Source organism: Macaca mulatta, chromosome 13 (genome assembly GCF_049350105.2).
Source record: "Macaca mulatta isolate MMU2019108-1 chromosome 13, T2T-MMU8v2.0, whole genome shotgun sequence".
Taxonomy (NCBI): domain Eukaryota; kingdom Metazoa; phylum Chordata; class Mammalia; order Primates; family Cercopithecidae; genus Macaca; species Macaca mulatta.
Genome location: NC_133418.1, coordinates 53117045 through 53144022, shown reverse-complemented (window position 1 = coordinate 53144022; position 26978 = coordinate 53117045). Strand labels below are relative to the sequence as shown.

The window sequence follows — 26978 nt, the reverse complement described above, 5'->3', positions numbered from 1 at the left end:
CCCTTCCTTTTTGTATCCAAATTCTATGTGTTTTTCAGTATATACTTTGTTTATCCAATTACTCTATTAGTACAACTGGCATAAACAGGTCTTGGAGGAAACATAGTTGACTGATGGCAAACACCCAGCTCATCTGCTGGAGCTGCAGTGGGCATCCTAGAACAGCTGTGGACAGTCAGTGGTTCTGGACCTCAGGCAGATTGTTGCAGACAGGACAGACAGCATTTGTTAATCCTGGCTAAGAAGAAGTTTTAAGGAGAGCTTCTATTATACATTATTGAGTTAGATTTGCTACTACTTAGGATTTTTACATCTCTATTAGAAAGTATGACTTTCAAGGTGTCTTTGTTACACTTTGATGTCAGGGTTATACTAGTCCCTTAAAATCCTTTTCAGGTGTGCTTCTACTTTCTGTGCTCTTAAACAGGCTCTGTGGCATGATAATTATTGTTGCTGAAAGGCCCTAAAATACACTAGAGACACTGTTTATGAACTTAAATTATGCAGTTTGGAAATGATATGATACAAATATTCCAATAGTTTGGCTTTATGTACAAAATGTATAATAGTAGGAAACCTAAATTAAAAAAAAAAAAGACTGACAATCATGTAATTTAAAAGGTGGTGAAATTGTATCTATGTAGCTAATACAGGATAGCCATGATTTTTTCTCTAAAGTGGTGTTATGTTATATGTTTTGAATTATAGAAGATTTTCAGGAATGCATATCTTATATAATTGTATACGATGCAACTGTCTTGTACGCATTTGTAAAACTGGGCTCAACACATTTTCTGGGAGGGGATTCTTTGATCATTTTGTACTTCTTCAATCAATTTGGTAGCTGAGATGTCATCACATACTGCCTGTTAACATTGGTATAAATTTGTACATATTACTATAATAAAAGCTTTGTATCTATTCTGTTTTCATCTTTATTCTTAATTTTATGTATTTGTGTTATTTTCCTTTTTTATTAGGCTTCATATAATTTCATGTATTTTATAGCTGTTTTCCATCCAAAGAACCAGCTCCTTAAAAATTCTGCTGATATTATAATAGATTGTTTTCTTTAATTTCTACATTCAAGTCATTTTTAAGCGCTCTCAATCTGGAATTCCTATTATATATATTCTAGATATCTTGGGTTATCAGTTTATCTTTCTCTCTCTTGTTTAGAAAAGACTGTTAAAGGTAGATATTTGTCTATATTCTAAAAATTCTAAAGTTTTGCTTTTCACACTTAAGTATTTATTTCACCTGGAATTGATTTTGCGTGTGTGTTAACTGTGAGGTAGAGATTTTTTTCTCATATAACTAACCAATGAATTAGTATCATCATAGAATGACCTGTCCTTTCTCATTGACCTACGGTGACAGCTGTGCCATTTGTTGGGTTTCCATATAAGTGTGGGCTATTTGTGGGCTCTCTATTCTGTTCCATTGGTCTATTTGTCTTTCCCTGGGCCATTTCACTATTTTATTTACTATAGCTTTCTAATAAGTCTTGATCTCTGATAAGGAAGTACTTTGTTCATATTCGGAAACACCATTGCTATTCTAGTCCTTTGCTTTTCCACTTCAGTTTTAGAATCAGTTTTTCAATGTAAAAAAAAGTTGAGATTTGTGATAGAGTTATAGTGACTTTCTGGATTAATTTTGGGGAAAGCAGACATTTTTATTATATTGCCTTTTAACCATGAACATTATATATCTTTCCATTTATTTAGGCCTTCTTTAATGGTAATTTAATGAATTTTTATAATTTTATCCAAAAAAGTCTAGTACAACTTTTATTATATTTAGTTCTAGCAATTTTATGCATTATTGTTCTCTTTACTTGAATTTTTAAAGGTATATTTTCTAATTGGTTTTTGCTTGTATATAAATGAAATCAATTCTCATATACAGATCTTATATCCAGAAACTTCGCTAAAATCTCTTATGAATTATACTGGTTTGAGAATTCTCCTGGATTTTCTATGGAGTCAATCATATAATTTGTGATTAATCACAATTTTAATTCTTCTGTCCATATTTCTTTTACTTTTTAATTTTATTTTCTCGTCTTATTGCCATTGACTAGAACCTTCAGCTGATGTTCTATGTACTTGGTTATAGAGAGTATTCTTTTCTGCTCCTAATTTAAAAATGAATGTTTTTATGTTTTACCACTGAGCGTTAAAATTATCAGGTGAACCTAGTTACCTGTTAGAACCTTACTAGTTAGCTGTTTTTTTCATGAATGTTGTTAAATTTTATTGAATGTTTTTAAAGTATCCATTGAAGTGATCATATAATTTTGCTTCTTTAACCTGTTAATGTAATGAATTACATTAATATATAATACATAATTATATGATATAATATATTAATGTATATGTTAATTAGGTAACCCAAGATATCTAAAATATATATAACAGGAATTTCAGATTTAGAGAACTTAATATACACTAATAAATATATCTATATTAGTACTTAAACAACTTTGCATTTCTGAAACAATCTAGTCTGATCATGATATATTATCTTTTTTTCTGCCTTGCTGGACTCAGTTTGCAAACGTTAAGTTTAGGATTTTTTTTTTTGCATCATTTTTTTGGAGTGATATTGGCTTAAAGTTTTCCTTTTTCATACTATTATTTTCACGTTTTGGTATCTAGATAATACTAATCTTATAAAATGACCTCTGTTGTGTAAGCCGTAAGATTAACATTATCCATTGCCTAAATGTTTGGTAGATTCACTCATAAAACTGTCTAGACTTAGTATTCTTTTTGGGAATATTTTAAACTGCTGATGCAACTTTAAAAAATGTTTATAGGACCTTTGAGATTTTCTGTTTCTATGTGAGTGACTTTTGGTGATTTAAATTTTCTAGGAATTATCTATTTCTTCCTAAAAATATTGGTGTAACATTTTTTTATGATCTCTTAATTTTTCAAAAAGAATTTCTTCTCCCTCTAGTTATGCCTCCTTTCATTCTCAAGATTATATTTTATTATTCTTGCCAGAATTTGTCAGATTTTTTTCAGTCTATTCAAAGAATTTTTAGTTGATCTTCTCTATTATTTCCTTATTATATAATTTATTCACTTCTTTTCTTCTATTTTATTCCTTCCATTTTATTTCTTTTCTTCCTTCTATTTTGGGGGAGTTTATTATATTTTAACTTCTATGTAAACATTTAAGGCTATAAAATTTCCTGTCACTGCTGCTTTATGCATCCTGTAGGTTCTGACAACTAATATTTTTATTTCCCATTCTGAGTATTTTTGGATTTTTATTTCTTTTTGACACCTGAGTTATCTAAAAACATGATTTTTGGAAGTTACTAACTTATATTTTAAATTGTCTTTTGTTATTGATTTCTAGGTTAACTGGAATGGTCTCTGTTGTCCAGAGAATGTAGTCTATGTGTAATGATTCAATACTTAGAAACGGCCTGACACTTGCTTTATGGTCTAGTGTAAATCTGTAACTGTCCTGTGTGTGCTTGAAAAGAATGTGTATTGTCCAGATGTCTTATATATTTAATGTGCATTTAGAACAGGCTTGTTAATTGTTATTAAAATCTCTACTTCTTCTGATTTTTGTGTCTGTGGTGGTTTATCAATTTCTGAGTGAGATATGAAAATATTCTGCTTTGATGTGACATTTGTCAATTTCTCCTTATAATTCCCCCTACTTTTATATATTTGATGATCTCTATATTTTTTCTCTCTCTATAGAGAATTCTTATATCTTCTGGGGAATTGAATCTTTTAACAATATGTAGCAAGCCTCTGCCCATCTCTGTCTTTTAAAGTCTCTGCTAATGAGAGTTTTTCTTAAAGTCTGTTTTGTTCATGTTAATATAGCTACCCCAGCTTTCTTTTGGTTAGTATTTTCCTTGTATAGCTTTTTCCATCTTGTTACTTTCAACTTTTCTGTCTTTAAATTTTAGCTATCTCTCCTGTGACCAGCAAATAGATAGATTCTATTTGTGGTTAATCCATTGTTACAATCTTTACTAATATATTTGAATTTGTTTCTGCCATCTTATTTCGTATCTCTATCAGCCTTTTTTTTTTGATTAAAATATTCCCCTCTTTTTTCCATCCCTCCTCTTCTTTTTAGTTTCAAAACTATGTATTGTTTCTATTTCTTTAGCGATTAGTATAGAAATTTTAACATGCATATTTAACTTAGCAAAGTCTAAATTTAATTGGTGTTTATATCTTCCTCCAGAATATTACAAGGAACTTAGACTGCTTTAGCTCCAATCATCTATCAATTTGCAAACTTTTGTACACTATTTTAGTTTTATCTTTTTTACCTACCTTTTAAAAGCACTATTATATTTTAAGTAATCATTTTTTCTTTTAGCTATATTCCCATTTACTTTTTTTTTTTTTTTTTTAAATATCAGTCGTCTTCTTCCTGAAGTAGGGCCTATTGAAATTCCTATAATTGAGGTCAGTTCATTATAAACTTTCTCAATTTTTAATTGACTGAAAATATTTTTTTCACCCTTATTTTGGAAATAATAGTTTCACTAATAGTTATTTTCTGTCAGCACTCTTTTCTGACTTCCATTGTGCTATTATTTTCTTAAATCTGAGGACTTAAAAAATTTTTGTTTTGAAGTTAAGTTTAGTTTTGGCTGGGTGCAGTGGCTCATGCCTGTAATCCCAGCACTTTGGGAGGCTGAGGCAGGCAGATCATTGAGCCCATGAGTTCAAGACCAACCTGGGCAATGTAGTGAAACCCTGTCTCTACAAAAAATACAAAAAATTAGCTAGCTGTGGTGGTGCATACCTGTAGTCCCAGCTACTTGAGAAAGTGAGGCGGGACAATCGCTTGAGCCCAGGAGGTTAAGGCTGCAGTGAGCCATGATTGTGCCACTGCACTCCAGCCTGGCCCACAGAGTGAGACCCTGTCTGAAAAAAAAAGAAAATTTAAAAAATAAAATTAGTTTAATTTAATTTTTGAAAGATATTATTTTTATTCATTCTGAGCAATTCTCCACCATTATCTCTTCAAATGTTACAGATTCCATTCTCCCATCATTTCTGGAACTCTGATTGTATATATAATGGACCTCTTCTATTCTTCATGTCTGTTAAACATTCTTTCATATTATTTATTTCTTTGGGTTGCACTCTGGCTAATTTCTGAAAGTGTATCTTCTAGTTCACTCGATCTTTAGCAGTTTCTAATCTGCTATTTTACCCTATCTATTGAGTTTTCAGTCTTAAGTACTATATTTTTATTTCTAAAAGTTTTATTCCCCTAATCTGCTTGTTTATTTTTGAAGGTCGCCTGTCCGTTTGGCATACTTTTAATGCCTTTTATTTATTTAAACAGTTTTTCCTTAAAGCCCTATTTCTGACTACTCTGACTTCTGTTTCCTGATTCTGCAATTGGTTGGCTCTAGCTGGCTCTTGCTCATGGTGCCTAGTTCCTTATGTGTTTGATTGTGAACCATGTTCCTTGGAACTTTATCTGAGAATTCTTTGGGGCCTGTGTGGAAGTTACATTCTTTTAGAGAGGATATGTGTTTACTTTTACCAGATGTCTGTAGACACTATAAACCCAGATTCACTTAAAACTAAATGTTCAGTGTGTGGCTTTTTGGGTCCCCTAGTTAGTATGCATTTTGGCTCCTTATTTCTCTGGATTCTTCCTTTCTCATTTGCCCTTCAGGATTTTCTTTACATTCCTATCAGCTCAGTCATGCATTTAAAATGGATTTTAGAAGTATCTTATCTGTTAATTTAGGTGTTCTTACTTGGAGGGTTTCTCCGGTTGTCTAATTTGTCATTTTGCTGGAAATCAATGCCTTTATTAGAGCTTTAAATTTGAAGTCATGGTTTTCATCATGCAGGTTTATCTCCTTCAGAGTTGTGTACTCTAATTTCTTGTTTGCAGTTTCCTCTTAAGACTTCCTATGAATATACATGAGCCATTTGTTTTCTTCTGCTTTTTACTCAACTCTTTAACAGCATTGGGAGACATTTGTCTTTGTTTTCAGATCGCTCTCCTTCTTTTGCCCTTAATATCTTCTCTTTTTTTTGCCTTGTGTTTATCCTTACAGAGGGAAGTCCTTTCTTGTCAAATACTGGGAGCTCAGTTAGATTCTTTCCATAAATTCATGGCCCTTTCTAATCTCAAACTCAGACAAAAGGAAGAAGGAAATAGTTTAGATTTGCAATAGTTTCACTTTGCTGGTTAGAAATCTAGCAGGGTGGGATAAGTAAGAAGGAAACTAGGATCAGAGGCAGCGACATGGGGCTATTCTTCTGGGCTGAAGAGTTTATTTCCTATGTTTGTTATGGTAGTCAGGGGTTAGCTAGGGTAGGCTGGAGGGCCAGAGCTGCTGTCCCTACCAATGAACTTCTATAGAGGAATTTCTTAAGTAAAGGAGAGTTGACCCTTTCCTACCAGGCCCACCAGGCATGGTGTTACTTTAGGGAAGTTTCTACAGTTTTGGCTGAGTGAATCCTTAACCTTGTGGGTTCAGACACCTGTTGGGTCAGTTTTCTCACAGCTAGCATCTGTGTAAACTTACATGAGAAATATACCTACCTGGGGCATGTGACCTTGGTGGCTGGTCCAGCGAATAGTCTCCTATAAGTCCAGTGAGTGGGAAGCCAAATTGTGATTAAGAGTGAGAAATCAGAATGAGGAGAGAAAGAGTTCTGTAATTTGAACTTTAGTGCCAGCTGACCAAGATGGCCTGACACATCCATCTCCAAAGGTGGGGGCAGCTTTAGTCCCTAAGCGTAGGCCCCCTTTCCCCTGATGGTGCTGATGTGGACACCTGTCAGTGTTTACCCCTTACTCCTGTTTGCCTGATTAGTACCTTTCTTCATGAATATGCTTTTTCTCTGGATTAATACGTTCTCCCCACTTATGGTTAAGTCTTAGGGTAGGAGGCATTCTTCCCTGTTGAGGTGACTTTGCCTCTCCTTGCTCTCACTGACTATGAAGTTATTTCATGGTCTAATTCTCCAAGGGCAGCCCTATTTCCCTTAATTCCAGGTTGTGGGCGGATGCGGGATGCCTTATTGCAGCTCATGAGTACTGACAACAAATTATTCCAAGACTTTGAAGCAAAGGTTTTCTGAGCAAAGGAATCAATTACAGGGTGTGGCTCCCAAGTGAGGAAGCATTTTCAGAAGGCATCCAAGGCAGTTTGTCTCTGAACTTCATGGTTGCACCTCTGAACTGGAGAGTTAGAGGGGGAGTATTTTAACTTTAATAACATTCATGGTTTTACCTGTACTTTTGTACATATCAGATGTGCTAATTAGGAAGACACTTATCTTTTCCTTAAAGTAGGTTTCCTAAGGACATGTATTTGGCAATATTGGTTTAGCAAGAATTACTGTATGTGCTTGAAAGTAACTGTACTTCTTTAAAAATATCACTCGTTCAGAAGTGTTGCCAGTGCAGCCTGGCCTCCCCCCACTCCCATTAGTTCTGATTAGGAGGTTTGATGCCCGTCACTGGTGTAATCTGGACCTTCCTTTGTGACTCATTCTTTCTCTCATTTTCTCAGAGCAAATACAAATCGCCCATCAAATGACAAGTGAAAGCACAGGGGAGACGAGGGGAGGGAATCAGAGCCGAAATCTGTTAGCTATTTGGAGTAATTGGTTATTTGCTGTGTTTGCTGGTTGGGAAGCAGAGCACATACTTCACGGTCTCTCCTGTTACGGGGGCTGGAGTCACCCTCCGATATTGGATCCTTGTTGCCGGAGCCCTTGGCTCGGGGCGCCTTTTCCCTGCTTGGCATTCCTGTGGTCTCCTCGGGGGTGCACCCCTCCTCCCTCGCTGCACACTGCAGGGGGGACAGCCTGGGGTGAAACTTGTCTGGCAAACTTCAGGGCTCCATCAGGGAGGAGGAGGCCCTGGCTCCCACCATCCAGCCCTCCTTGCCTCCACCTCATCCTGACATAACCCCTCCACCACCCCCTGCCCCAAGGGGTCTTTCCCCTGGTCCAAGAGGGATCTGTTTTCCCATCTAAAGAAAAAACACTCATCTCTTCCTAGAGGGGTATTCTCAGCTTCCCTAGGAAATCTACAGCATAGGCAACTCTCTCTGAGGTCTAATTTGATGTCTTCCTCTCCCTATTGGTCCTATGCACTATCTACTCCCTAGCCTGGGTCAAAATAGTGCTTGGAAGTCGGTGCAGTGCTCACTGCTGAGCACAAGACCCCTCTGAGTGTGCTTGGTGAAACTTACTAACCACCTTTTGTCTTTAACTCTTCTCTACATTAACCAAGGCACAGGGAAATCAGAGCAAATTAACAACAAGTTCAAAATATAAAATATTTGAAAAGTAATGTGATTTTGTGTATGAAAATGCACACAGTAACTAGAAAGTAGGTTGACTTTGGCACATAGTAGGCTCCCCTCAAATCCTCTTAAAATTGAATTTAGGAGAGCTAATATCAGTGTCTGTAGCTTGATGAATGCTTCTGTAGTCTTGGGAAGGCCTTCAAAAATAGTTTTTCTCTTGAGTAGTTGGAACTCTTGTTAAGCAAAATTGTATACATAAGCAGAAGGAAGATAAGGTATGCTGCCCAGGCCCTATTGGAATTGTCATAGATTCTGAATTAGTGATGTTTTGTTGCTTTCTTCGTATGTTTGAAGAGTCTGATGGAAGCTTCTTTCATTCACCTACTGTCTAGGTTCCATTACTCTAGGCTTTCTGCATAGTTGTATGGGGTTATGGTGCCCTCACAGAATCCAGGCATGGGCCCCCAAGGAGCTATCTTAGGATCCTGAATTGAGAAAACATCAGCAACCTGGGGTTCCCCACAGTTCCCCGACACTCTGTGAGTCCCCCATCCGGAGCAGGCCAATAGTCAAGTGATCAGGTCCCCTTGCCATCTGTTTGACTTTACTGGATTTCAGGCCCATGTAGTCTCTGGGCCTTTGGAAGCAATTCAGCATTTTGGTTAAAAGTCTTCACTTCTTTCCCCCCTCTGCTGATCCAGAAATCAGAGTAAGCGGAGTAATGATCCCCTCCACAGACTAGGAGGCTGGACTACAGGGAGTGTCTACAAGAGGTTGAAAGCCCAGTGTTCCACTTGTAGAAATAATTAAGTGACTTATGTTATGAGTGTGTGGAGTTCTGCTGAATCAACACGGTGGCTGGCTGTGGGCATATGTCTATGTGGCTTTGAGGGGCATGAGTGATTTTGTATATGGAGGGTGGAGTAGGTTTGAAGTCAGGGTATTTGCATGTCTGGGGGTTTGACTGGTCTACATGTAGGCATGAGTACTTTTATGTTACATATGTGTTTATTCATGTGTGCATGAGTAAATAGTCCATTTCCTAAATCTCAAGATGTGAAAGAATTAGAGGAACCTTTGTACCATGATTCCAGTAATACAGATGTAGAGCTATAGGGTAGCAGTACTGGAGATCAAACTGATGACGCTGGCAATATCACCAAGAACATTAATCATGGTAAACTTTACAGGTTACAGCATATCTTTGTAGCTATCTACTCTGAGCCTTACAGTAACCCCAGTGTTGGGTTGTTATGTTATTATCTTGATGATGATGATTTGTACTAAGAGGGAAATTACTTTCAGCACAGTCTAGGATGTCTATCTCTGGGTTGACATAGGCATGAAGGCCTACTTAAAATTATAAACAATAATGGACCACTTTTTTTTTTTTTAAGAGTTGGGCATATAGTTCTCTATAGTGACCCAAGGTTTAGCATTATAACCTTGGTGGCAAACGGATTTGACCAGAAATTTTTCTCTTTGATTCAACTGGTCATCCTGGGAAGAGAAAACAAATTCTGTACCTGCCCCCTGTCTCCTGCTTCCTGACTTCACAGAAAGGAATTATTGTTGCCTGTTTTTCTGCCCATATTTATGAAATGTGTTAGGTCTACTGAATGCTGATGGGAGATTAAATATTTGGAATGTATCATACTGATTTGGGTCTTCAGGGGGATTAAGGTGCTCATTAGACTGGATCAAGACTGGAGAAACATATCTCTGCTATTTTGCTCTGGCTGCCCAGGAACTGCGTGTTGGCTATTAGCTGAAACTGGAGAGGCTCCCAGTCCATGCCTTGATCAGACTTACGGGGTTGGCTGACTGCACAAGGGGCCTTGAACCTTGAGCATGGGGGTGTGATGTTTTAATGGCCAGACTTCTTGTTAAAGCCTAAGGTGACACCTCAAATATCAAACCTTTTGTGTTTCTTTTTCCTCCTTGCCATGTTCCAAAACTGGATACTTTGCTGTTGCAAAATGAGGTAAAAAACACATTTGGAATGAGAAAACATACCACTATTTCCCTTTTGGAGCTTTGGAATATGGGATTCCATTAACATCAGAGGGTTAGTTGGCTTTGGCACCTCTGAGTTCAGACATGGAATAGCTGTCCTGTTTTTTTGTGGGGCTCTTTCTTATGGGTGTGCTAACTTATTCCTGGACTTTCTGGCAAAGAAAAGGGAGAAGTGGGCTTGAAATAACTCCATCAGAAGCCAGATTAGTGAAATAGCAGGAATGATATTTTCAAGTCACATCTGTGAGTGTGTTAAAAATAGAACTTTATTTTTCTGTAAATCAACTTAATCTCTCCTTTGAGCCCACATTTTTCCTGATGGCAGAAAAATCCGGGTAATCTTCAGCATTTTAGGTTTAAACTTAGGTAGTCTGGGCTTTTTGTCTTCCTCCTTAACCCCAGGAGGCAGCTGAATTCTGGGTTGGGCTTCCATAACCTCCTGACCTCCACAGGGAGGAAGTCCTGGTCACCAGTCTGTGTCCACTCTGACATTTAGAGACTCACTGATTTCTGGGCACACAGGCCATATTGCATCTTCTCATTTCAGCCCCCAAATCTTTCTAGGTTTCCTGGCTCTTTCTCTCTCCACTACCTTTCAAGCCCTACAGGGAGTGGGGCACCATTAAGCAGCTCTCCCATGACACTCTGGGGTCTACGGGAAATTCCAAGGGCTTAGGCTCTGCCTCCCATGACACCCATGCAGCCATCTCCAGTCAACTGCCCCACATCCAATTCCTCTGGCAACTTTTGGGTGGCTGCTGCTGCCTGGACCCCCAAAGTTATGGAGGGGTCTGTTCCGTATATACTTTAGAGCTGACCTGGAGGCAGGGTGTGCGGTGCCTTATCAGAAACTATCACAAGTCTCTAATTCTTGCTTCCTTTCTCCTTCTACACTTTCATTTATTTTGCCTATGATGGGGAAAAACTGGCTGGACAAAACATTCTTTTAAGCGTATTATTTTAATGGCATGTGATCAGCCTTTGTCAACTTCAAAGCCAAGGATCACCCCCTCTTTCCCCACATTCTGCTGTTGAGGCATTCCTGTATCCATCAAATATTGACAGAACTGCAATTATGTTTAAGGCAATGTTCTAAGCATTGAGGTTATGAGTGTTACAAAAGGTAAATGGGGTTCGGTGCGGTGGCTCACGCCTGTAATCCCAGCACTTTGGGAGGCAGAGGTGGGTGGATCATTCGAGGCCAGGAGTTTGAGAACAGCCTGGCCAACATGGTGAAACCCTGTCTCTATTAAAAATAACAAAAATTAGCTGGGTGTGGTGGCACACACCTGTAATCCCAGCTACTTGGGAGACTGAGGCAGGAGAATCGCTTGAACCTGGGAGGCAGAGCTTGCAGTGAGCCGAGATAGTACCACTGCACTCCAGCACTCCAGCCTGGGTGACAGAGCAAGACTCTGTCTCAAAAAAAAAAAAAAAAAAAAAAAAAAAGATAAAAGGCTCTGCCTTCATGGAGAAGGAGATACAATTAACAAATATAACAAATATTACCCACGTAAAATCTATTGGATATCAGATGGCAATAATCACTGTGGAGAAAAAGCAATGAAGGGGGAATAGGAATTGTTGAGAGGGGGTTGTGATTTACAATATGGACAATAACAAGGGTGAGACTGAGGTTGCACTGGAATCAAGACAAGAAGGTAGTGAGGAAGTGGCTTAGGGATCTATCGGGGGAATAGCATTCCTGCCAGGGGAAGGACATGAGGATGCTAGAAGTGTTCAGGACCAGAAAGCCTTGTTGGCTGCAGTGGCATGAGTGAGGAAGAAAGCGGAAGGACGTGAGATCAGGGAGGTGTGGGGGCTCAACCATAAGTGACTTTAGAAGTTATTACAAGGGCTTTAGTTTTATTCTGGGTGAGCTGACAAATCACTGGAGGGATGTGCACAGAGGGTGACAGGATCCCATGTACATGGTTGTTGGGTTGAGCATGGATTCAGGGAGCAGGACGGCAAAGGTAAAGGTGAGGAGGCAAGTTAGGAAACTGCTGCAGTCATCCTGCGTGGGATGATGGGGCTGGACTGGGGTGGTAGTGATAGAGTGGTCTGGTTCTGAATATGCACTGGAGGTAGTGCCAGCAGGAGTGACTGATGGATTGAATGAGGGTCATGAGGAACAGGAGTCAAAGGTGATTGCAGGGATTTTGTCTTGAGCATCTGGAAGGAGAGAGTTGCCATTTGTTCATATGAGGAAGGGTGTGGGATAAGCAGACTGGGCAGGGATGTTCAGAGATAGGAATCTGGACTTACCTTTGAGAAGCCTATCAGGTGTCCAGTGGGAGATGTCATATGGGCAGCTGGAGTCCAGGGAAGGCACCAGGCTGGACAGAGCTCAAGGTGGGACTCATCAACGTATGTGCTATTTAAAGAGCTAAGACCCAGGGAGAACCCAAGGGAGCGAGAGTGGATAGAGAGGAGGGGCTCAAGCACTGAGCCCCGAGGCACTCAGATGGCCAAAGCGTGGGTGACAAGAAGGAGGCAGCAAAGAAGACTGTGCAGGTGTGGCTGGTGAGGTGGGAGGACAACACTGTGGTGCTCCAGACCGTGGAGCTCTGCAAGGTGAGGGGAGATGCTTCAGGGACAGAGGAGTGACCACTTCTGCCAAATACTGCTTCTGGATTGATTATTGAGGTCTGAGTCATTGGTGACCTTGACAAGAATGTTTTGAGGAGGACAGAGAATGGAAAGATAAGAATTAGAGACAATAAGTATGGACAACTCTTTCTAGAAGTTTTTCTGTAAAGGGGTGAAGGTAATGAGGTGGAAGCCAAAAGGGAGCGTGTGGGCAGAGAGAGAGACATATCCTTGGTGAATAGTGGGGCACTGGTGCCCATGTGTGAAGGCCGACTGGAATGGCCCAGAGGGGAGGGATGTTGGTGACACAGGAGAGGGTGGGGAGAGTCATGGAGTGATGGCCTTGAATGGGCCAGAAGGGATGAGCCCCGGGCATGAGGGCAGAGGTTGACCTTGGGTTGGGGTACAAGCTGAGCACCCACAGGAGCAGAAGGGAAATTAGCACATGGCATGGGTGCTGGTGGGGGCTTGAGGAAGTCTCTTCCAGTTGCTTCTGCTTTCTAGGAGAAAGGAAGCAGGGACATGGGCTGAGCATGAGTCTAGGGAGGAGGTGCTAGAGGGCTGGGGAGAGGGTGAGTGTGGCAGGTGGTATCGGGAGAAGGGGCGAGTAAAGGGCCAGGGAAGTGAGATGGGGTGCTGGGTGGCACTGGGGCTCCTTGAAGCTGTGCCAGGAACTTGGTGTGAGACCCAGCAGCTGGTTTCATGGTTTTTTTCAGCCACATTTGGTTGTGGGGACCTGATGCGAAGTGGAGAAGAGCTGGATTTAACCCGAGGTGGCGTTGGCCAGAAGTACAATGGAACAAGAGAGGCGCAAGGCGTTTAGGAGAAGGAAAGGGCGAGGGGGTAAACAAAGCATTGTAGGACCAAGAAAATATTAGTTAATATGTAAATCATGATTCTGTCACATGCATAATTGCTATTAAAGGTGTGAGTGATTGATTAGAAGAGGGTTTACCTGTGGGATGTAGGAAGAAAATGGGGGCAAAAGTCACTGAGCAGCCAGCCAGCTGGCATGGCCGGGAGGAAGGTCACAGGCCATTCATCTCAGCAGCTGTGAGTCTGCTGGGGAACAGCAGCCACCAGACATCACCTGGAACTTTGAAGGAAGAGGGAATTGTAGCCAAGAGGGGAACTTGGGGAAAACAGAGCGTGGTAAGATTTAGGTCCCGTTGGTGGTAAATAAATTGTTCTATTAAAAAAAAAATTGAACTCTTATTTCCTTAGAAAGAAACACTTGAGATTCCTGCTTTTATTCTTTTGTTTGATGTTATATGGTTGTATTTGATCATTTGTTCTTTTTAATTTTAGCAACTTTATTGAGATAATCCATGTGAATACAGGTTCTTATTTAAAGTGTACAGTTTAATGGTTTGTAGTATATTAACGGAGTTGTGCAACCATGACCAGAATCCATTTTAGAATATCCTTATAACTACAAAAAAAAAAGTACTGAAGAGCATTTATTCCTCATAATAACTGTCAAACTTATACTATTATTTTTCCATTACAGATTAGATAAATGGAGTCCTAGAGAGGCTAAGGAGTGAGCAGTCCCTTCCAACCACTCCCAGCCCCTGGAAACCACTAAATATTTTTTGTTTCTATATATTTGCCTATTCTGGAACTTCATATAAATGGAATCCTACAGTACGTAGTCTTTTGTGATTAAATTCTTTCACTTAGCATAAGGTTTTCTAGGTTCATCTATGTCATAACATGTATCAGTTCTTCATTGCCTTTTTATTACCAAATAATGTGCCAGTGTAAGAATATATCACATTTTCTTTATCCACTCATCAGTTGATTCATATTTAGGTCTTTCTACCCTTTAGCTATTATGAATAATGCTGCTTTGAACATTCATGTACAAGTTTTTGTGTAGACATAAGTTTTCATTTCTCTTGGATATATACCTAGGAATGGAATTGCTAGGCCATATGGCAACTCTATGTTTAATGTTTTGAGGAACTGCCAAACTGTTTTTCAAAGTGCCTGCAACACTTTATGTCCTCACCAGCAGTGTACAAGGGTTCCAATTTCTCCGTATCTTACCAACACTTATGATCTGACTTTATGATGATAGCCATTCTAGCAGGTGAGAAGTGGTTTCTCACTGAGGTGTTGATTTGCATTTCCGTGATGTCTAATGATGTGGAGCATCTTTCCATGTGCTATTGGCCATTTGTATATTTTCTCTGGGGAAAGTCAACTTCAATCCATTGCCCATTTTAAAACTGGATGATTTTTTTTTTATTATTATTGAGTTGTGAGTTGTCTATATACTCTGGATACAAATCCCTTATCAAATATATGATTTGCAAATGTTTTCTCCCATTCTGTGCGTTGTCTTTTCACTTTATTGGTAGTGTGTTTTGAAGCATCTTGCTGTTGTTCTTTATTTAAAAAATTTTAATTTCTAAAGCTATGCAAGGAATACTTGCATACAATGAAAAATTAGAAATTTTTGAGTTATATACAAAATAAAAGGAATAAAACGTGTACAATTTTATCATTCAGAGTACCACTATGAACATTTGGGGTTTAGTCCTTTTGTTAAAATGAGATCACGTTATTTTTTAGCCCTTTATAAATCTCATCAGTTGTGAGTAACTTTTCATGTCAGTAAATATATTTTCCCAGCATCACTTTTTAGGTTGTGTAATGTTTAATCATATGGATGTACTGTTTATCCAAACAGTTCCTTATTGTTGGATACTTAAGTTGCTTCCAATTTTTCACTGTTTTAAATGAAGTAAAATCTTTATGCGTATCAATGATTACTTTCTTTGCATAGAATTCTGGAATAAGATTGCTGTGTCAAAGTGCATGTTCTTTTAGGCTATGGAAATGTACAGCCGATTTGCATTCTGGAATGATAGTGGCCATCCGTGCCCACCAGCAGTTTGTAGGAGATTAGCTCTTGGCCAAGAAGCTAACCAGGTCCATGCAACAACAGCAATATTACTATTATCAGTAAGAGCAAGAAACACTTACACTGCATTTATGTGCTAGGCACAGTTCTGAGTACTCTCTCAATATTGACTCACTGATTCCTCACAATAACTGTCAAATTGACACTATTATTTTTCTATTATAGATAATTGAGTCCAAGAGAGGTTAAGTAGTGACCCAATGTCACACCACTGAGTGTGGCAGGATTTGAACACTGGCAGTCTAGCTTCTGGGTCCTGGCTTCACCCACCCTGCTTTACTGCTTCTTTATGTCTATGTCACATGAAAATTATTGGCAGAGGCACCTATATGTGCAAGAGCCCAGAAGGGAGAAATCCTGATACTGTCAAACACAATGCTGACTATTGCTTTAAAATATTCTTTATAATGCTAAGAAAGCTTCCTTTTAATTCACTGAGAGGTTCATTTGAGAATAAATGAAAAATTCTAACTTCTTAAACATCCATTTTTTTTTGTTTGTTTTTGTTTTGCATCTTATAAACTAGAGGCTGGCAATTTTTTTTAAAGGGTCAGGTAGTAAGTATTTTAGGGTTGGGGGTCATGAGGTCTTTGTTGCGATGACTCAACTCTGCAATTGTGGCTGCAGAAGATATTGATATTTAAATTACGAAACTAGGTGGCTGGCCAGTAGGCCATTGTTTTCAGACCTCTGCTGTAGATGATCCTGTGGGTTTCCTCTCCTGACTCACTGAGGCTGAGCCACTCTTGTATTCTGGAATAACCCAGCTTGACCACGCCAGATTGAGTGCTGCCATCTGTTCGTTAGTGTTTTATTTAGGATCTTTATGTCTCTCTTCAGGAATGAGATTAATCCGTGTGTGTGTGTGTGTGTGTGTGTGTGTGTTGCTTTGTCAAGCTTTGCTTCATAAACGAATATAAAAACTTTCATCTTTTTCTATGCTGTGGAACAAAGAAGATTTATTCTTTGAAACGTAGAATTTTCTCCCTGAGAAATGATCTTGGCCTCATGTCTTTTTTTGGAAGTAATTCATTGAGATCTTTTCCACTTTCTTTTAAGGTTATTGATCTCTCCATGTTTTCTACTACTTTTGAATCAATTTTGGTAATTTTTATTTTCCTAGAAAATCATTCACTTCATCTACATTTTCTAAGATTTTTGTCATTGGTTTCAGCCTCGTAAACCTCTTAATATTTTCATTGTCTCCAATAATATCTTTTTATTTGATTTTTCTCATTCCTAATAGTATATCTACTTATAAAAATTAGATTTGATAAACGTTTATCTATTTTAATGATCTTTTGAAATCTTGCTCTGGCGTTTAGTTATCAATTGTAATATCCTCTTTTCTAATATATTCATTTCTATTTACAATTTTCTTTGGTCTTTCTGCCTTTTCCAATTTCTTGAATTATCAGGTAATTTATTTTCATTCTTTTTGTATAAAAGTGAAAACACTTAAGATAAATTTTTTTTTTGAATACAGGCTTAGCTACAACCCGTACATTTTGGGACATGTATCTCCTATTGTTGGTATTTCCTGAGTATCCGAGATTTTAGTTTTGGTTTTCTCTTTGACCAGGTAGGCTTTAAACATATGCCTTTAAATTTCCAAAAGGTTAGTATTTTATTTAAAATTTCTCATATTTGTAGTTTTACTGCAGTATGGTCAGAAAATGTGACTGATAGTGGTTTTATTTCTGGGACTTTACTGAGATTTGCTTTGTGGCTTTTTTATTTTTTTCTAAGTGCTCCAAAGGTGCTGGAAAAGAAGGTATATCTTCTGTTTTTAGTGTACATAATGTTTGTCTATTTAGTTGTCACTGTTAATAGTATTATTGAGACTATCTGTCTGTGACTCCTTTGGAAATTAACTTGGTTATTCCGGATTGAGGGAAGTGTGATACCTTCCCCACAATTCTTGTTCCTGTCGTTTCTTTGTACAGAACTCACTGGTTGGTTGTCTGTCTGTGCCTGACTCTGAGCCTGAGTTATAAACTCAAACCTTTAAGTATTTGGGCTGGGAAAGAAAAATAAAGATTCAGGGGCACTCAACAGCTAAACTGGATTCCATTCTAACCATTTCTACCTAAGTGTCCATGTTTGCTTGTGTGCCAGTATGTGCCGTTGTGTGTTTCTGTGGGGGCATATGTGTGTTTTAGCATACACATCTCTCCTGGACGTTGACTGTGTAAGTCTGTTCTTCTGCGTGTGGGTCATCCTGTGAGTTTGATATGTATATCTGTATATGTGTGTCACCCATAGCACCTTTTTCTTTAAATGGAACTTCAAACATCAAGGCTTGGGTCTGCCTTGCTCTAAGGTAGCTTTTTCTAGAGTGGTTATAAGTCAGAAAGCTCTGCCATGCTGTACCCTACCCCCCACCTGACCTTGTTTCCTCTCTCCTGGCTGCAGAAGATCCTCCAGGTAAGTAGGTCTGGTAGGGGCTGGCTGCAGATTCAGCCTCACTCTGGTATACATTCCCTGTGTGGTGTGTCTGGAGACCACCTGGCCACACAAGGGGTGTTAGGACCACACTTCCAGGGTGGGTGGAGACTCGAGAACCTCATCCTACCTTCTCCCCAGGGTGCCTGTTCAGGAACCCTTGGCCGGGCTCCAGCTTGTGTTTACCCTTAGTAAGCCAGAGCTCGGAGCACTTGGCTTTAGTTTGAAGGGGCCGTGAGCATTTTCAGAAACTCTGTGATAGATATTCAGTTCCTGGTGGAGAATCAGAGCAGGCTCCTGGGAGATCTTCTAGCCTACCTTCTTATACAGAGGAGGAAAGCGAGTTCGAGAATGAGCTCCTGACGCCATGTACTTGGCCCTTCCCACTAAACCAGATGAGCTCTAATGGTACAGATGGGCGCAGACTTGAGTGATGAGACCTTAGTGAACTTTTGGGGTGGACTGACCATCCCACTTTCAGGGAGCTTGGTGACCCTCTAGGTGACAGGACACCCCGCCCCCTGAGACAGGACACAGCTGAAGGAATATTCTAGACACCAGAGCTAAGAGGGCCTGCAGACACACCGTGTATAGGAGGAGTTAAAAGGTGGGGAGGTCAGGATTTGCCACAACAGTCCTGTCCACCTTTTCCTGCAAATAGGGGTGACTGGAGGAAGGATGCAGGTGTCACACAGAAAATGTGCTGTCTTACACTTCCTTTCTTCTCACCTGATACCTCACATTTAGCAGTGTCTGTGGAATAAAGGGTACTTAGTATTAGTTGATTTTCAGGGACTCTGCCTTGATCTGAACTTGATCTGACCTTGGGAAGGCTAAGTGCTGATTTCCAATGTGTCCTTTATTGCCTGGGTAGGGAGACGGGTGGACAGAATAGATAAAACTCTTTTGGGTCTGAATTTTCCTGGGTCTCCTGCATTTTATTCATAAATAATACATTATTGACATTTTCCCCTAAGAGTTACCCTATGTACCTTCTGATTTTGGTCTCAGTGTGTTGGGTCCCTGCGATGCAGGAACTACAAAGATGCTTATGCCCACTTCACAGAAAGGAAAAGGGAGGCTGGTGAGTTTGACAGAAACACACATGCTTGGGGGGCAGAGCTAGGGCTAGAGCCTCCGCTTCTCAACACCAACCAAATGCTGAAACCTCTTCCTCAGTCTGCAGGCTTTGCCCCTGGAGAGGTGGAGGTTTCCTCTCTCTGCTCCCCCAAATCACCCCTAGGAAAGCCTTGTGGTCCAGAGCAGCCCAGCAGCAGAGGGCGGGTTTTCAACTCTGAAGGACGCTCCTTGGCAAGTCCTGTTTCTGAAATGGTCTTTTTCTTTCTACCCACTCAGGAGGAAGAGTTTATCGATTGGTGGAGCAAATTCTTTGCCTCCATAGGGGAGAGGGAAAAGTGCGGCTCCTACTTGGAGAAGGATTTTGACACCCTGAAGGTAAGGCCTCTCTTCAGTCTGATGGTCGCTGTGTGTGTGTGTGTGTGTGTGTGTGTGTGTGTGTGTGTGTGCTGGGCAGTGGGAGACACAACAGAAAGAGAGCTCGTACAGTAGATCTATTTGCATTTGCCTCCTCATTCAGTGTCTGAGGGTGATGAATGCTACTAGACCAGCTGGGTGAGAAAACCACCCACTGATTTACAGCCTGAAGCGAGTGTGGGCTGGGATAACCAAGACAGTATTCCCAGGAGAATGCTGAAGAATACAGAAGTGTTTAGAGGTGAAATAATCTGTGTTAACATGCCCCAGCTCCCCCGGCCGCCACCCAAAACAGGGTGGCCCCCCTGACTGATTTTCAAAATAGTCAACATTATTAATATTGCATGACATTGAAAATTGTTAAAGCTTGGAGATGGGTAGGCAGGGATTTGTTGTCCTATTCCATGTCTTTCAGTGTTATTTGAACTTTTCTGTAATAGAAAATTTGTGTTAAAATAAAGAGCATCAGTTTGAGAATGTACTCCTGACCCCTAACTCCTACAATTGGGTCAGAAAATTACCTACAAATCTGAAAATATGGGAAACCCTGTTTCTGTGGAAAAAACCAGAAATGAGTCAGTCAAATTGTGGTATTTTGAGGAAATTATACAAATATAATTATACTTTGAAAAAGTAGACTACTTTTAAAGAAGATAATCAGAGGTGACTCAGAAATTACTCCTTAAAGGAGTTGCATGGTCTCCCTGCTAGGGTTGCCAGTCAAAATTCAGGATGCCCAGCCGCATTCGAATTTCAGATTAACAATGAATAGTTTTTAAATATCAACATGCTTCAAGTATTGCACGGGGCATATTTATTTAAAAATTATTGGTTATGAAACAGGAAAAGTTCCCTTATCCCCCTCACAAGACGTGCAATGGGGATGTGGCTGGCTTCTTCAGTGCCCTGCTGCTCAAACCTCTAGGGGAGCATGCAGATGGGCAGGTTGTGGGGCTCCCACCCCACAGCAGTGTCCAGAGGTGAATGTTTACAGCTGAGGCCCCAGTGGGCGTGTGTTACAGAGTGCTATTTCAGCTTAGCCATCTGTAGGCGGCTTGTGTTAGCTCAATTAGACCCTTGCCTTATCGCGAGGACAGAGGGCTTTCTGTATCCTGGGGTTTCTTGCCTTGGTGTACTGAAAGAATTGGATCACACGTGGGCTTGGAGATTGAGTGCAAGGTTTTATCGGTGGAAGTAGCTCTCAGCAGACTGGGGAGCCAGAAGGGAGATGGAGTGGGAAGGTGGTTTTCCCCTGAAGTCGTGCTGCCCAGCGGCTTGGACTCTCCTCCTACCACCCGGGCCAGACTCCGCGTTGTTCCGCGGGTCGATGGCCTACCGCCTTGCTGGGGCCTGTTGGTATGCTCCTACGCCAGTGGGTCCTTCTTGACACGCCAGTGGGTCCTTCTTGACACGCCAGTGGGTCCTTCTTGACATCCCATCGCTCCTGTGTTCCTCCGCTGGTGTGTTCCTCTCGATGTCCAGCAACTTGTGTTCCTGCCCGCTAGGGTCTCGGGGTTTTTATAGGCATAGGATGGGGGTGTGGCAGGCCAGGATGGTCTTGGGAAAGGCAACATTTGGGCAGGAAAACAGAAATGCCTGTCCTCCCTGGGTCTGCGGGCATAGGCCCAGGGGTGAAGCCCTCGCCAGGGACCCCGTTGTCCTCTACCCAGCACTTCCCAGACCCCGTTCTGTATCAGTTATTTATTTCAAATTCAGATTTAACTGGGAATTGTGTATTTTCACTTACTAAATCTGGCAACACTGCTTCTGATTATAAATGGGGGAGACTGTACCCCGCAATTGCCTCCCAGCCTTGGAGAGGAGAAAATGAGAGGTGGGCATAGGCTGTTAGACACATAGAAAAGGACCCAAGAGCCCTTTGAAAGGGACTGGATGAGAGAGAGTTGCTACCCTTGTCAGGGTGGCAGGTGGCCTGGGCTTTCAGGTGATTCTTTTGGCACAGAGCCTCTGCTAAGCACTCTGGAGGGCAGTTTCACCAGGCAGCAAAAGTTGTCTCTGCTCTATGGGCCTGCCTGGTGAATTGTGCCTGGAGACCTGGCTGCTCAGAGATGAGGCACAGGCGGCAGCAGCCACCATCCTCAGGCAGCAAGTTCTTTCTCGACTTGGTAGCTGGGTGTGTGAGGTTGGGCAAAGAGACAGAACTATTTGTGTACCAGGAAGAAGGTCTGACACATTAGGTCTGGCGTGTGGTCCTGTGGCCTTGCCAAAAAGTCACACAACCCAAGCAAGAATGAGGACTCCTGTCAGGGTGGCCCATGGCCCATGGCCCTGGCCCCTCACTGCTCCCTCAGGTGCGGATGCTGAATTGGCACCCAGCCCTCCGGCTTGACCTCTTGGAGGAGGTCTCTGACAGCATCCAAGTGAAAATAGGCTGTCCAAAGCAAAATGCATTCAAACTATTTCTGGGGGAAAACTAGACCTGGAAGAAACGCTGGTTCATTAAGGATAAGTAAATGGAAGAAAACCACCGTCACCAACATGGGTCTTTGAAAAATAGCCTGCCACATTATGGAGAGAATGGAGCACACAGTGGGTACAGGAAAACAGATTTTAGAAGCCACTAGCATAGGGGGATAAAACAACTCCTAATCTAAATAGAAAAATATAGGAACAAAAGATACAACAAGAAAGCATTAAAAACAGAAATCACAAAAAACACATAGTAGAGAAAGAACAAAACATCTTCATGTTCCTCATTAATAAAGGTGGACTAAACTCCCCCATTAAGTGATAAGGACTCTTAGGCTATATCAAAAGTCAAAATTCATTGTACTGTCTTTAAAAGACACATCTAAAACAATATAACTTAGAATGGCTAAAAAATAAATATTTCGGAAAACAATATTTTAGCAAACAAGGTAAGTGTAAACCAAAGGAAAACAGAATTTAAAGTAAAGAGCAAAGGAAGCAAAATAGAGTGTTTCATATAAATAAAAGGTGTACATTTCAATGAAAAGACTCTCAAATATTTATGCATAGAATAGTAAAGCTTAGAAATACTTAAAGCAAAAATGGATAAGAATATATAAACTAATATCTCACACAGATAAAAGCACAAAATGACAGAAATTAAAGTTGCAGTGGGGATTTCATTACACCATTTTCCTTAACTGATCAAGCAGACAACAAATAAATAAGAAGATAAAAGATCTGAATAACAAGGTAAATGTTTTCTAAGCTACATGAAGTTAAAATTATAGCTTTAAAATAGAGAATAAAAATGATAAAAAATGGAGAAGACATTTTTTCCTGATGCTCAGCGAATACTTACAAAATTTGATCACATATTAGTTTTGTAGTAAGTTACCAAAAGCAGAAATCTTACAAGACAGATTATAATGCAATAAAATGAGAAATTAATAACAAAAGTTTAAACAAAAAATTCAGCCGCTTAGAAATTTAAAAAATATTTTATTGGGACTTCCAGTATGAACATGGCTGCATAAGTCAGCATTTTCCCCCTTTTCTCTTGGAAATCGTTCAAACCCACAAAATCCATTTTCAGAAAAGTTGGAAACAAATAGAAGCCACAGACTTCAAAATATATGTAAGGGCTGCTCAAAGACAACTGAAATTGGTTAGAGGCCACTCAGCAGTAAATGAAGAGAAGATACATGCAGAATGTTGAAAGATCAGAGTGGTAGCAGATCTCAGAAAGCCCTAGCAAAAATATACTTTCTAATGGAAGAATGTTGATAATGATTTAGGACAGATAATGGTTACATGGGGGTTTATTATCTATTCTCTTTACTTTTGTGTGTGTTTGAAAATTTTCATAATAGTTTCAAAATACAGTTCCTGAAAGTGAGGTTTCACCATGAAATATAAATGTTATATCCTTTGTTTACAACCGTGGATATGGAAACTTTGGAGACAGGTTGAAGCTGATGGCAGAAGCCTTTTAGACCTAGTTTGATTCAGAGAAGCAGAGGTGGAGCTACACAAACAAGAATTATCCAAATGAGCCATATTTGCAGGAAGCAGTCTGCCTTTGTGGTGGGAGCAAAGGAAGTAGCTGGACTAGGAAAATTCAACTCATTTAGTGAGAAATAATTTTGAAAAATGGTGTAGCCTGAATTCAAAAATCCTGCAAAAAAGGAAAGAAAATCAAAATTAAAACTTATCAAAAGAAGGAGCAGATGATATGAAATGCTTTACTGTGAACCTTTTCAAAATGGGCAGTCAGAATGCAAAGGAAAAATGAAAGAAGTCAAGGACTGATAAGATGAGTGATAAACTATGAGCTGGCAGGACTCAGGAAAGAAAGAGATGAAAATGTGAAGTTGGAAGGAGCACAGGACAGAATGGCCACATGGAAAACACAACCAAGGGCACAGAGGACAGAAACTATAAAAGTAAGCAAACGGAAATGAAAAAGTTATAAAGGAACAAAGAGAAAAATGACAGATAAAGACATCAGGGAAAGGAGACCTAACATTTGTATAATTGGAGTCTCTGAGGAAGACAACCAAAATAGTAAAAAAAAAAAAAAAACCCAAAAAAACAAAAACCCTTATGGTTTGATAAAACCTTACTGAAATGAAATAAATGAATACACATACTGAAAAAGTTCATGGTGTGTCAGGAAAAACTGACAAAAATTGGTCAATCTGAGACATATTCTAATATAAGTATTGTACTTTAGAGATAAAGAAATAATTCTTTGGGTAGTCATACCTCCTCCCCACTCCTTGAAAAGAAAAAAGCAACATTAAGTTATTTAAAATAGGAACCAAATCAAGGTGGCTTCCATTTTCTCATAACAGCATTCAATATCCAAAGACAATAACATACTGATATAAGATCATCAAAGAAAGACAGGGTGACCTGAGGATTACATGTTCAGCCAAGCTCCCCTCCAAGCATAAAGGCTACAGATAACCACTTATACATATTCAGGAACTGGGGTAATATGGTTCCAATGAGCCTGTCTTAGAGGAACTCCTAGGGGGCGAACTTCAACTAACCTGGGAAGTTATCTGGAGAAACCACAACAGAAGGACTGGTTGTAGTTCGAGGCTGCAGTGAGCTATGATTGCACCACTGTACTCTAGCCTGGATAATAGAGCAAGACCTTGTCTCCAAAAAAAGAAAAAAAAAAGAGTGAATATGGTCATATTTTACCTTAGAACCAAAATGAAAACAAATGGAAGGGTTAAGGTAATAGGTAAGAATGTAAATATCATATATACTGAAAATATAGAAATGATAAAACTGACAAAAATTAGGTGGAGAAGGACAAAAGAGTATGGAATACAGAGTAAGGACAATGATTGCCATATGATAAAATAAATACAGTGGACAGCTATTATTTGAAATTGGCAAGTCACATAATTGGCATAGAAGCAAGATAAAGCAAATAGTACAAAGGTAAATGTTAAGGAAGATATTGTTGTCTAAAACTGGGTGATAGGGAGAAGGAGAGAGATAAAATTGGATTATTTTATTATTGCTACAGTAGGGACCCCATAAATACTATGCCTAAAGACAGAGAGGGCTAAGTATTATCAGAAGATATAAATGTATAATAATACTAGAACAGAAGCTGAGATCATTCCAGCTGTCAGAAGAACTGTACACATGCACCACTCCCCTCCTCCCTACACACAGAAAGTGGACCATGCAAAGATTAAAAAAAAAAAAACCTATGAAATGAGGAAATGTGATATAAATACATTACATGACCATATAATTACACAATTAAAACCAAGACCAAACATATCTGTCTTGTCAATACATGTTACATCAGTCACTTACTAATTACAAAATATAAATCAGATCTCAAAGCAAAGTCTAACTCTTAAATGAAAAGACTGATAAAGTTTGAAAATAAGATTAAGAAAATGTGTGCCAGGCAAATGCAAATGAAATGACAGCAGAAGTCATAATCTTAATATTAGATGAGAGGGTATTCAGGTTCCTAAAATTAAATGAGACAAAGGATGACACTTTATAATGCTAAATGGTATAATTCCAAGATATGACAGTTATGAGAATATCCATATGCTAAATAATACAACATCAATACTTACAAAACACAACTTACAGGAGATATGAGAAGCAATAGAAACACAGTTTCTATTGGTAGGGGGAGATTTAATTCCCTTCTCTTAGTTCATGTCAGATCAAGGAGACAAAAATGTCAGAGGAGGCCAAGTGCGGTAGCTCAAGCCTGTAATCCCAGCACTTTGGGAGGCCGAAGCGGGTGGATCACTTGAGGTCAGGAGTTCGAGACCAACTTGGTCAACATAGCAAAACTCTGTCTCTACAGAAAATACAAAAATTAGTCAGGCGTGGTGGTGTGTGCCTGAAATCCCAGCTACTCAGGAGGCTAAGACAGGAGAATCGCTTGAACCCAGGAGGTGGAGGTTGCAGTGAGCCAAGATGGTGCCACTGCATTCCAGCCTGGGTGACAGAGCAAGACCCCATCTCAAAAAAAAAAAAAAAAAAAAAAAAAAAGAAGAGGATGTAGAAGGCTTGGCGTGATTAGTAACCTGATTTAACCCAGTAGCCTGAAAATAAAGACTACACATGTGGCACTTTTACTACAATTGACCATGTAAGAGGCCATGAAGAAAACTTTAATACACTTCAGAAAGTGACAACACCACAGACAACATTTTCTGATTGTAATGCAATAAAATTATAAAATTTGAAATTTGTAACAAGATCAAAAGCCCAAAAGGCCTCTTCTACCTGGAAAATTAAAGAATAAAAAACCCTCTGTTTTAACAATTCTTGGGTGAAGGAGAAAATATTGACAGAAATCACAGAACATCTAGGAAACAGTGATAAAACACTACATATTAGAACTTAGTGGTTATAGTCAGAGCAGCATTCGGAGGAAATATGTGGCCTTAAGAAATTATGTTAATTACAAAAAAAGAAAACTAAGTGTCTAACTCTGGGATCAAATAATCAAGATAAAACTGTAATTACAGAATGCCAGGAAAATGAAAATGTATCAAAACAAATGAGGCAATGCCAAGACATTAGTGAGCAGAGGCAATTTCATATGAGTAAATATTTTCATTATCTGGAAAAAGAGAGTAAATAAAGCTTCAATTCAAGAAGTTAGAATAATGATAATGAAAAGCCCTTAAAACAGCAGGACAAAAGAGAAAAAGGAAAAGCAGAAAAAATTAGAAAAAAGAAAATTGTAGAATTGAATTGAAAAAAAATTAAAGA

The 26978-nt window shown here is 39.5% G+C and overlaps 1 protein-coding gene across 34 annotated transcripts in view; it reads left to right on the top strand.

The window, feature by feature from the left end:
• Positions 1-26978, top strand: part of DYSF (dysferlin) — a 232292-nt gene that overhangs the window by 170684 nt on the left and 34630 nt on the right. For all 34 annotated transcript variants that reach the window (XM_028832409.2, XM_028832404.2, XM_028832406.2 and 31 more), the window contains one exon: positions 19632-19730. In XM_028832409.2, coding sequence (XP_028688242.2) covers positions 19632-19730 — 99 coding nt within the window. The remainder of the gene's footprint in view (positions 1-19631; positions 19731-26978) is intronic.